Source organism: Chlamydotis macqueenii, chromosome 3 (assembly GCF_036417535.1).
Source record: "Chlamydotis macqueenii isolate bChlMac1 chromosome 3, bChlMac1.mat, whole genome shotgun sequence".
In the NCBI taxonomy this organism is placed as follows: Eukaryota; Metazoa; Chordata; class Aves; order Otidiformes; family Otididae; genus Chlamydotis; species Chlamydotis macqueenii.
The window spans coordinates 89,065,332-89,077,567 of NC_141558.1; the positions used below are offsets into that span (position 1 = coordinate 89,065,332).

Sequence of the window (12,236 nt, forward strand, 5' to 3'; positions counted from 1 at the left end):
CCTGCGCGCTGCGGGCCGGTGCCGGGCCTGGGGGCAGAACCGCTCGCGTCCATCCCCACCGACTCCCACCCTGCCAGCTGGGCAGGGGCACGGTGAGGGCTGGAGCAGCCACGGCCGCCGGTGATGGCCTCTCGGCGGGCGGGCGCCTCGCTGTGCGGGCCGGGGCGGCGCGGGTGAGGGTGCGAGTGCGGCGGAGCGTGCCCGTGACTGTGACCGTGTCCCGCCCCCCCGCGGGGGTCCGCAGCCGCCTTGTCACGCCTCGCCGCAGCCCGGAGCTGGCGGGACGTGGCTGCCGCACGGTAGGAGCGTCCTCACGCGCGCGCCGGGACCGTTAACGGCGGCGGGCGGGCGGGCGGTGTCGGCCCGGCCCGGTCCGGCCTGGCCTGGCCTGGGGGTGCTGCGGAGGAGCGGGCCGGTGGGTCCGCGCTGCCCCGGGAGGAGAGGCGTCGGCGTTTGCGTGGGGGGGAGGGCGGGTGTACGGGAGGCAGGACGCTTCTGGCTGGTTTGTTAGCACTGCTCCTCCACCGAGGAATTGGTGCGTGGCTCGCTTTGTAATGCGGGGCTGGGCTGAGGCGGTGCTTCTTGAGGGGGGGTTTAACCAGGCGAGATGCGCTGGGAGGGGTGTTATGGCTTGTTAAGGTAACCGGTACAGGTAGAAGGACCCGGGCGCCAAAGCCTTTTCACCTGATGCGGTTCGTCAGGAGGATGTCGCTTCTCCTAAACTTGCCCGTTTTTAGCTTTCTTAGTCTGCTGAAGTGCATGTGTGATGAAGATCCTCAGTAGTTGATTTAAGCTACAGAAAAATAGCTGGGGAATAGAAACTCTAGTATGCCTGAATGCATTATAATCTCTGTAATGCTTCAGCATAATTTACTGGATTCTAGTTGACTTTGGTAGGCTTTTGCTCTGCATCCTGTGGGGAATAACAGTGTATTTATTGCTTGTAACATGCACAGTAAAACCTAGCCCTTGCCAGAATCAGTAGAACTTGGTATGCGTTTTCTGCTGAATGCTGGGGCAAACCTTTGGCCAGTGTAGGTGAGCTCTGGATTGCATATCTGCATAGGTGTCTGAGCCTTCAGTTAGCTGAATATTCCTGTAATTGTTCTTGTATCCGACCCCTTGGGCTTCAGTGGCACAGCTGAATGTATGTGCAGATTTGGTACCTCAGAGCTTGTGTTTCCTAAATTTAGATGAAGAGATGAAGGAGTGTGTGGGAGGCATATAAGGAGTTCATGGCTCTAAAGGCCACGGGAAAAATTAAAACTTTTATCGTGGGAGGAAAAGGAGTAATGAGCTGTGCTGGCATACAGTAGTCCTGTGCTGTGCAGGTGTGACGAGCACTGTAGGTCTCTGGGATGATGTCCAAAGAATCATAGTGCTGTCATTTGTTGCGTTTCTCTCTGTTCTCATGTAAAGGTGTTTTGAGGCGCTGTGTCTGTGTAGTATTGACAGGCAATACCTCTTCAATTCTTTATTACTTTAAAAAAAAAACAAAGCCAGATGATGTCTTTGGAGGTGTCAGGGAGAGGGCTATATGTGCTTCTATGTGTGGCTCTTTCACCTATTGCTCAAGATGTATGCAGTGAAAAATATTATAATTCAAAGTACCAAAGAGCAGGGTACAAGCTTAGTATTACAGACATTGTGATGCTTTAGTTTAATCAGCACCAAATCATTAAGGTGAATTTAGAACCATAATACAGTTGCAGTGTTAATAGGTCACTCTTTACTGTTGTCTGATCTGGGGTCTGTTTTTTTTTTTTTTTAAAAAAAATCACTTTATTTGACTTAAATAAATTTGTTGGGTTTGACCACGAATGAGGAAGCAGCTCTGAGCACTTCAGAGCACAAGTGAAAGGGTGCAGCTGTCGAAAGATGATGTCTTACATAACACTCTTTAGATGCTTTGCCGCTTATGTTTTGCCTGGGATTTTAGTTTCAGTAGGATTCGCTACATTCAGGTTTTGGAGTTGCGTTTTTTATTTTGCACTTTCTGGATTTCTTTTTGCTGGAGGTGGTTGGCTTTACGTTGTGATTTTTTTCGATGTTTTGATTTTTTTTATAGCTGTTCTTCATTAAACAGCTACGCTTTGTTTAAATGTGGTTTGGTAAGGTTAAGGTGTTTGCTTACACAGAGAGTGTGCTTTTGGAAGTACTTTGCTGCTATGTCACTTCCACTGTTTGAGCAGGATCTCGGGTGTTCAATCTGTAGTATTTTGCCTCCTGGGAGACCTACAGTTGTTTGGCTGCTGCTTGTGTTCCAGGCTGCTGCACATAAGGCTTGCTGGATTTCAGAGGGCTTATTTGTACAGCCCTTAAAGCAAGGCTGGTGGAATCTGGGAAGTCTTAGGTCAGTGATGCCAAATGCTGTCACTGTTCCTGCCTCTCTCAAATTTGTGATGGGTGATGGGCTCATTTCCTTCTCACTTTGTCTTGTTTAAGATGTTGAGAAGGTGGCCAGGTTCATGCCCAAGCTTTGGGACTATGGTCGAGAGTCTTGATTAGGGACAGTCCTTATTCTGTTTTATGCAAGAGGAGATGGTGAGGTGACCTCTTTACCTCTTTTGTGTGGTGGGTTTTTTGTTCATTTAAACAGAGACTTCAGTATATTTTTCTTGGCTATGAATTAGCACCCTGAAGATGCCTGTAGGTGTTCTTTTTACAGTTAACAACTCTGTTCCCTGAAATACTAATGGATGTACTAATTTGTAAAAATGTGAGTAATTTCTTATGTGGGACTGCTTAGCTAAGACAAGTCTAAGCAGGCTGGAACCATGATACTGTAATCTATAGATTTCATCTTCACATTTTCATTTGATTTTCAAAGCTTTGTACTCTTATACTATACTTTATACTAACATTTACATTTTTATTTTAGAGTTGCTACACAAATTTACAATAAAACTGGAATTTAACCAGTTATGGAGCTGGCTCATAGTTTGTTACTGAACGAGGAAGCATTAGCTCAAATAACAGAAGCAAAGAGACCGGTCTTTATCTTTGAGTGGTTAAGATTTTTGGATAAAGTGCTGGTAGCTGCTAACAAGGTAATTTAATGTTGTGTCGTCCCCCCCCCCCCCCCGCCTTCTGTCTAAAACATTTTTATTAATTTCATGCTAGAGAAAGTTGACAGATAATGGCCAAGTGATAACTGTATGATTTCAGATTCAGCCTGAAGAACATCTGTATTAGTTTGTAGCTTTTAAGTGTTTAATTGTAGGCAGACAGTATGACACTCTGTTATATAACATGTAGCTTGGTTTGAGTTCTTCATTGTCATAATTGGAAGACAAAACCTTCCCTCCCAGAGTAGGGATTCTTGACGGTAAAGAGGATTAAAAGATATTCTAGGCAGGTATTACTGTATTTTTGGAAGTATTTTTAAAAAGTAAAAGTTAATGGGGTAACAGCTAATTCTGAGCATTTAGCATCTGTTTCTGCTGTTACTGGATGTATCTCAAATCTCTGTGAGACAAGCAATTTGCTGAGTTACATACAAGTGGGAGCAGTATAAGATTTACTTCAGTCTCTTGTAGGTTTTTCTGGGTGTTGGAGGCAAGACACAAGATTAAATTACTTTTCTTATTTTATTTATTTTTGGTCCATTAACAGACAGATGTCAAGGAAAAACAGAAGAAACTTGTAGAACAGCTAACAGGACTCATCAGCAGTTCCCCTGGGCCACCTACGCGAAAACTACTAGCAAAAAATCTTGCTGCTCTCTACAGCATTGGAGACACATTTACTGTTTTTCAAACACTTGACAAGTGTAATGACATCATCAAGAGCAAAGATGATACTGCAGCCTACCTGCCCACAAAACTGTATGTTTGATATTATGTGGGAAAGGGGAATGATTTTTAAGCAAAGTGGTCCTGGACATTCCAGAAGAATGTGCCTTTATATGTGTATATTATGTTTACCTACATTTTGCATGCTGTGCTTGATATAGCAGGGAAAAGACCAGGATTGAGATTGTGGAGGGCAGGACTCAAAGATGACACATACATGCCTTTCTGAAAGTGAGATGCTTTTCTGTAGGCAAGGGACTATCTTATGTTTCTTTACATATTTATGTCATGGAGAGGGATAACAGTTGATGAGGTAATGCAATAAAGAAATTCCACCAGTGGGATTATTGCTAATTGTGCTCAGATACCCCATTTAAGATGGAACCTGCAGATTGTCAAACTAGAGCGTTATGTATGCCCCGAGAATTGTAATCAAATGTTGAAGCTTTTTTTCCTCCCATCAAATATTGCCTGTTTATATTCCCTTACTGTGATATACTGCACCAGTCTCTCAGAGTCTGTATACTTGGATGTGTGTGTGCATGTATGTGTGATCCAGTTTTGTCTTTACGTAAAGGACCAGTCTCACTGGTAGGAATTTGGTTAATACTACAAACAGCTTCTGCTGAAACTGTTTTTAGTACTTTCCCACATGTACTGCTTCATATGTTCACAGTGTCTAGTGAATCCCAGTTTGGGCTTACCTTCAGATGGTGTCATAACAATAGAATTTAACAAAGTCTGAAATAGTCACAGTTTCGGCAGGTACTGCCCTCCTTTTATTTGAAGCTATTGCAGCTCTGTGAGGAACTTGTATAAGTGGGAAGGTTTTTGTACTATGACATGCTCTGAAACTTAGGCTACCTGCTCAAGTGGTAGTCCAGAAGATTTTTTACTATATGATTTCAAACTTCAGTTTTTGATGTTTGTGTAGAAGAATTGTGTAGGAGAGATGTCCTTTAAGGAGTATGCTGTAATGAGTTCGTAACAAATAGCTTTACTAAAGAGTCATTTACCCAAGAATTTCAGGTTTTAAAAAAAAAAAAAAAAGCCTTATTCCTTTATGATGAAAAAGTGTGTATTTTCAGGAGCTGCTTCTGTGACTGTCCTGGAGCAATTTGTGTATATAACTGCAGTATGGTGTTACCTAAAATGTTCCTAATCAGAAATGGCAGGGAAAGGAAAACATGTGTGTAACTGTTTATGGATCTGGTGATTTTCATAGTGCCCATAAATTTTCCTGTGTTATGCAATAATTTATGCATCTTAAGTTTTTAGGCTTGGAAAAAAAATACTATTCAGTACCTACAAAAATGTATCAAGATATATTAAAGGGTAGACGTTATCTTCTTTACAGCTTTGCAGGGGCTTGGAAAAGAGACAGTATATTGAAACACACAATGCCCTAATCTTGCTGACATTTCAGCATATACTTGTCTTCTCCAGGATTTCCCACTCTGTGTGTAGATCCTGTAATAATACCAATTCAAATACATTTGCATTCTTAGAAGCTGTTAACTTTTCTATTACTTTTTGTTAATAAATAAAACATTAATTTAAATGCAAAGTGTTAAACAGCTGGTATAACTAGTGCGTAATAAATAGAAATTTATTCATCAATGATGATTAAAACATACTTTTCTATTTAAGTATTTGTCTTCATTTAGATGATACAGAAAAGGAGTACATCTGTTAATGTCTTTTTTCGTAGGGCTGCTGTGGCATGTGTTGGAGCATTTTATGAAAAAATGGGCAGAATGCTGGGTAGTTCTTTTCCGGAAACAGTGAATAATCTCTTAAAGTCTCTGAAAAATGCAGAGGTGAGTTTCAAATTATTTTATATATGTGGTCTTGATTCCATTTAAACTGAAACCTGCTTCCTCCAAAGGTTTTTTTTTCCAAAAATGCCTGGATTGTTTGCTTTCCAGATAGAAAAATGTAAATTGCTTGCATTGTTAGTATCAAGTTAACATGCACATTTTTTTACTGCAGAGAGTTTCAAGTTTTGTCATATGAGTATTGCAGTAGTTGCTTCATAGTGGCTTCAATAATTGAAATTGTAAGATGATTGTATGTACCATTTCTAACTACTGCGTTAGAATTTCTGCTCATGTACTCCGAATAAATATTCAGTTATTTAAAAATTAATAACAAATACTTAAGTTTTGTAACAAAGATGTTACTCTGTGTGTGAGCAGGTTATATTGTGCCCTGAAAAGAGGGTGTGTGTCATAATCTTGGGTGAATGTGGCCTGGACTGTCAGTGGGTCTCGTTTGATGTGAATAACTGTTGGGTTTTTGTTTGTGTTTTTTTTGTTTATTTTTGTTTTTTGGTTTTTTTTTTGACATCTATGACAAGTTGGAGGGAGTACTGATTGCATAGATCTTGTCCTGGCAGCTGTTTTCTTCAGCTGTGTCATTCATTGTACCTGTGTGATTTTTGCTCTTTTTTTTTTTTTGTGATGTGTTGTTGGTTTTTTTTTTGTTTGGGTGGGTTGGGTGGTGTTGTTTGTTTGTTTGTTTGTTTTTTTTTAATGCCCTCCAACTCTAAATTCCTGTCTGTGTGCATGTATAGTAGGAAGCTGTTGACTACCTGGGCTTCCTGTTCTCTCATACCAACATTTTTTTCTTTTTTCCTCAAGGTTGCAGCAAATAAATGGTAGGACAGGACAGAAACATCTTGTCTCAGGCCAATTTGTTGAATTGCCTGGGCTCATCTTAATTTATGTGACAACCGAGGCAGTTGTAGTAAAACTGTGTATAGTGCTTAGTGCTATCTGAAACCAGCTAGGTATCAGTTGTATATGACTTCAGTAAACTGTATAACTGTAATATTGATGTTTCCAAAAATATTCCTGCACAGAAGCAGGAAAATGCAGAATTATGGAACTGATTATTGATACAAGTACTGTGACTACATTTTTGCCTAAATGTCTTTTGTATGTGTGTGCAGTCCCAGGGCCGCAGTGAAATTCTGATGAGTTTACAAAAAGTCCTAAATGGACTTGGAGGAGCAGCAGCTTCTTGTCACCGTGATATTTATAAGAATGCCCGATCTCTGTTGACAGACAGATCTATGGCTGTCCGATGCGCAGTGGCTAAGGTGGGTGTGTTTCTCAGTAGTTCTAGAAATTTTTGTGCTGTGACTGTGAAGTACCTGTGGTTGAACTGTGACCTGTTGTTTATGATGGGAAATTTGATAATTATTTGGGCAAGGTGAGTCCTTACTGGTTTGCACTGAAGGATCAGACATTAACTTATTTAATGTAAGCAGAGATACTGTAATACTGTCTTCCCCACTTTGTAAACAAGTAGGAGATACAATGTATTAGCTGTAAGCCTCAGTTGGAGAGGTTTTCAGTAACATAGTTCTTCTGTTGTGCTTTCCTCTTTTAATTTTTATTTATGTGTTAACCTGTTCCAGGAGTCTTCTGATTGTTTACTCAGCTAGGTTATTTGGTAAATGGGAGAGAGGGGAGGGGGAAGTTAACTCTTAAAATATTAATATTAAGCCCTCCAGAGGGATCTTGACAGGCTGGAGAGGTGGGCCTGTGCAAACCTCCTGAAGTTCAACCAGGCCAAGTGCAGGGTCCTGCATGTGGGTCGGGGCAATCCCAGGCACAAATACAGGCTGGGCGGAGAATGGATCGAGACCAGCCCTGAGGAGAAGGACTTGGGAGCGCTGGTGGATGAAAAGCTCAACTACTTGCAGCCGGGAAAGCTAACTGCATCCTGGGCTGCATGAAAAGAAGTGTGGCCAGCAGGTCGAGGGAGGTGATTCTGCGCCTCTACTCTGCCCTGGTGAGACCCCACCTGGAGTTTTGCACCCAGCTCTGGAGCTCCTGACATAAGGGTGTGGACTTGTTGGAGTGAGTCCAGAGGAGGGTCACAAAAATTATCAGAGGGCTGGAGCACCCCTCCTATGAAGAAAGTTGGGATTGTTCAGCCTGGAGAAGAGAAGGCTCCGGGGAGACCTTATTGCAGCCTTTCAGTACTTAACGGGGACTTACAAGAAAGATGGGGAGAAACTCTTTAGCAGGGCCTGCTGTGATAGGACAGTGGATGATGGTTTTAAACTATAAGAGGGTAGATTTGGACTAGATAGAACAAATAAATTTTTTTTACAGTGAGAGTGGTAGAACACTGGAACAGGTTGCCCAGAGAGGTGGTTGATGCCTCATCCCTGGAAACATTCGAGGTCAGGTTGGACGGGGCTCTGAGCAACCTGATCTGGTTGGAGATCCCCCTGCTCCTTGCAGGGGGATTGGACTAGATGACCTTTAAAGGTCCCTTCCAATCCTAACTATTCTATGATTCTATGAATCTGTGATTTGCTGAATAAACCTAACAGTTACACTGATACTTAGATAAAAGGTAAGAGTGGGCTCCATTGGTGCTCAGCAAGTCTTTTTTTTTTTTTTTTTTTCCTACAGTGTCTACTGGAATTGCAAAATGAAGCAGTGTTTATGTGGACAGCTGAACTAGAGAATGTTGCAACGCTGTGCTTTAAAGCTCTGGAAAATTCAAACTATGGTGTAAGAGTTGCAGTGTCAAAGCTTTTGGGGACAGTCATGGCTACAGCACTGATACCAAAACAAGCAACAGGTACAATCCGTCTGGATTCCATTTCCAAATGGACAAACTGCACCTTTGGTACCACATTACATGACAGTGTTCCATGATACGTTGTTGCTCCAGTAGATGGACGCTTATAGTTTATCATTTGGTTCTATAAACTGTAACCTAAAACGAGTAAAGAGTGCAAATTCCCTGTTGTAATCAAAGAAAGAGAAAGCAAATTATCAAAAATTGCCTAGGAAAAGTAGCTTATTTTTTAATCATGAAAACAAGCTGTTCTCTGAAATGTTGGCTAGATTTATGTTTGCAAGACAGTTTTGAATTGATAAGTCTGGTGTCAAGATCGTTTCTTGTATTGGTTGGAACTTGGGATTAAATGATTACTTTTCCTTTTGCCAAAGTGATGCGACAGAATGTGAAGAGAGCCACGCTTGAGGAGGTCTTGGAGCTCATGGCCACTGGATTTCTGCGAGGAGGATCTGGTTTCCTGAAGAGTGGTGGAGAGATGTTAAAAGTAGGAGGATCTGTCAATCGGGAAGTCCGAGTTGGTGTTACTCAGGTTTGTGATAAGCTGTAGGGTTTTTTAAAATAAAGTACCATTTATATATAACTGTAACCCTTTTAGTAGGAAAAGTACACGCTTGCATTCTTTATCTGTTTATAAGCTAACTTACAAGTCTAGTTTGACTCACGTATTTTTTGAGATGTATGTGCAGTGTTACTCACCTAAGCTACTTTATTGATGTGCAGTAACAATAGATTAAAATATGTGCTATTTGATCAGTGGGATTAGCTTGCAAAAATATTTGAAAACTTAAGTATTGAGAGCTAAAGTCTTTAAAATAATAAAGTTTTATTTACTTTTAAAGAGAACACACTTTTCTCCTTTTGTGTCTGCTGGGTGTCCTTCCAGTTGCTGGGTAAAACTTGCAACCCTGATTTGTTAAACTACATCTCTTCTCTCCATATGTCTGTCTTGAGGAGGTGAAATCTGCTGAATGTGGAAGCTCCACTTCTCTGATAGAGAGAAGTGACAGCAGCATCTCTTCAAATTCAGGCATTCTCACTCTGACATATACTTCAATATGCTGCAGTAACTTGTCAGAATCAAGATTTTTTTTTTTTTTTTTTTTTTTTTTTATAGTAGCCTATTTTGTGAAACCTTTCCCCCCGCCCCGAGACTTTTTCAGGTGAACTTGGCGAAGATGCCTGGTCTTAATTGTGAATTAGAACATGTTCCTGTTGCTGCTGTTACTGACATTATGTTCTTAAAATTTTTAGAGACAAGCATTTAGACCAATGAACTGGGTTTTCTTGCTGTCATTCAGAGTATTTTTGCACTTCATAGTATACATAGCAGTATAGGACCTACTCTTGGCACTGGAAACTGTTTCACTTCAGTGACAGAGACCTGGCTTATAGATTTATTCATCCTGCTTAGCCTCATTAGGGTTATTTATTACTAACTGGTATTGGTACTGTACTGCATTATACATGAGTATAACTGTAGTCTGTAGTCTTTGGTGACTGAATGTCCCTGCTCCTTCCGGGGGGGTTGGACTAGATGATCTTTAAAGATCCCTTCCAACTCTAACTATTCTATGATTCTACGAATATAGTCTTTTGTTTCTGTTTTAATTGGATCTTTATGTAACTTTTGAATTTGCAGGCCTACGTTGTCTTTGTTACAACATTAGGAGGTCAGTGGTTGGAGCGCAACTTTGCTACGTTTTTGTCACATGTACTTGATCTGGTCTCCCATCCTCGTGCAACTCAAACGCACGTGGAGGCAGTTTACTCTCGAAGATGCGTGTCCTTTATCCTGAGAGCAACTGTGGGCAGCTTACTCGGGGAGAAAGCACAGATTGCAGCTGCCAAAGATATATGTCAAGCCATTGGTAAACAAATGAAGGCAGTGGGTGAGAATCATTTTTCTTTATTTGAGATCTGTTAAAAGTTCCTGTCATTATACTGGGTCAGCCATTTTTCAGCTTTCTTTTACTCTGAGGAGTAATTTTGTTGTTATGGTAAAAAATAATGTAACTGCTTTCAGTTTGAAATATGATACCAACAATGGAAGTTCTACTTGAAAAGTGGTTGTGTAAAGCTGACTTGTTATCCTGTGATGGCTTTTGACATTGCATTTCCTTAGAATGGAAGTGGGGAAAAAAGTGTGCATTTGCAATGTCTTGGGTTAGGTTGTATTGAAAGTCTCACAGAGATTCTTTATTACCAGTGTTGAAGATCTTGTAGGTCAGGATCTTGCAGGTCCTTGTGTATCCCCCACTAATATCCATACTGGTATCCAGTTAGATTTTTATGGGTGACAAATACAAATGTAATCTGAAGACTGGAATTAGAGAAGATAAATATGGCCCCTTTGCAGAACCTCACAGAATATGTCATCACTAAGAGGACTGACAAAACTGTGTTGGCGTTTGTTTCTTATGAAATGAGTTAATTCAAGCTAGAGATTGAGAAAGTAAACTGGAATTGCACGACAATGCATTTGCCAAACATCTGTTTCTCCTCCTTTTCTGCTGCCATCTAATTTGAGTTTAAAATAATGTTTAACATATGGAAATGGAATTGATTTTGAAACTTTTGTGGGTTCTTCTCTTAACTATTTTTTTATATGGTAGGTATGGAACCTTAAAAAGGTTCTGATTACAATAGATGTTACTTTCAGGAAAAAGCCTATTGGAAATGCTACTTCTGAGATGAAATAGTTTCAGAAATTCTTCCTCCTATCACCTCATCAAAGTTGCAGGAAATTCCGTTAAGTATTTGGATGATGGGAAGAACTGTTTCATTTTTTTTGAGCATTTCTGATGAATTTGATGATAAATTGGAAGTATTTTTATTTGGTGATGATTGTTTCCCTTCATATAAGGGAGACAATTTTCTAAATTTGTACTGTAGTAGACATAAACATTAAGCTGATACTAAAGTCCCTTTTCTTTGAAGTGACAGTTGCTGATTCTGGGATATTACGTAGGAGAAGGAACATACAGTGGGATCTGTGAACTTTATTGTATAACTTTAAGATGATTAAAGGACGTGGTTAATTATTTGCTAAAGGTCTGATTTTTTTTTTCACAGTTTTATTCCATATATATGGATGCAAATTTGTATGCAGAACCTAGATATGTCAAGATTATGTTTTTAGTTACTGTATATACATAGATAAAATACACGCGTGCTGCCTATGTCTATACTTAGTTTTGCTGTATTATACTACTAATCTTACTTCCTAATGCACTAGCATCCACAGTGACTGCTGGGCATCTGTTTTTCATGGTCTTTGGGTAATTGTGTTTGGCTGATAGCTGTAAAAATATTTCTCTTCAGAATGCATTTGCATTGCAGGTTCACGCTATGACCAAATTTGTTTTTTTTTTTTTTAGTATAGAGTTGATGTCAGAACTGTCCCTTTCTATCCTGTATGTGTTCAGGTGTCATACAAGTTGTGGTTAAGCAAGAGACTTTTGTTTTCTGTTCTGCAGAAGCAGTAGTGAATGACACTAACAGTGAAAATAAATCAGGAGCTGCTGATGTAGCTGCAAGCCAGCACGTAATGGTGTGTGCCCTCCAGGAGCTGGGTAGTCTGGTTCAGAGTCTGAATGCGACTGCATCTCCTCTTATTCAAGAACCATCTATTGGTATGCAAATAAATTTAAGTAGATTAAATGAGACATTTGAGCAATGAGTATGAAATATCATTGAATCTTAATTAAATAACACATTATTAGGTAAGAAATAAGTTGATGAAACTGGCATTCCCTGTAGTACTTCAGGTAGCTAAGTTTGTCCAGCTCATTGTGTTTAGTACCCTAACTTTAGTTTAAATTTGACAAGATATTA

At 40.3% G+C, this 12,236-nt stretch overlaps 1 protein-coding gene across 5 annotated transcripts in view; it reads left to right on the forward strand.

Annotated features, from left to right (window-relative positions):
* The first annotated feature begins 11 nt into the window (after positions 1-11).
* HEATR5B (HEAT repeat containing 5B) overlaps positions 12-12,236 on the forward strand; it is a 62,602-nt gene continuing 50,377 nt past the window's right edge. For 4 of the 5 annotated variants that reach the window (XM_086743250.1, XM_086743252.1, XM_086743253.1 and 1 more), the window contains exons 1-9: positions 12-299; positions 2,882-3,050; positions 3,616-3,827; positions 5,506-5,614; positions 6,748-6,897; positions 8,228-8,399; positions 8,774-8,931; positions 10,042-10,291; positions 11,879-12,034. In XM_086743250.1, the coding sequence (XP_086599376.1) occupies positions 2,925-3,050; positions 3,616-3,827; positions 5,506-5,614; positions 6,748-6,897; positions 8,228-8,399; positions 8,774-8,931; positions 10,042-10,291; positions 11,879-12,034 (1,333 nt within the window). In that variant the 5' untranslated portion in view covers positions 12-299; positions 2,882-2,924. The remainder of the gene's footprint in view (positions 300-2,881; positions 3,051-3,615; positions 3,828-5,505; positions 5,615-6,747; positions 6,898-8,227; positions 8,400-8,773; positions 8,932-10,041; positions 10,292-11,878; positions 12,035-12,236) is intronic. The other variant, XM_086743251.1, reaches the window with a different exon arrangement.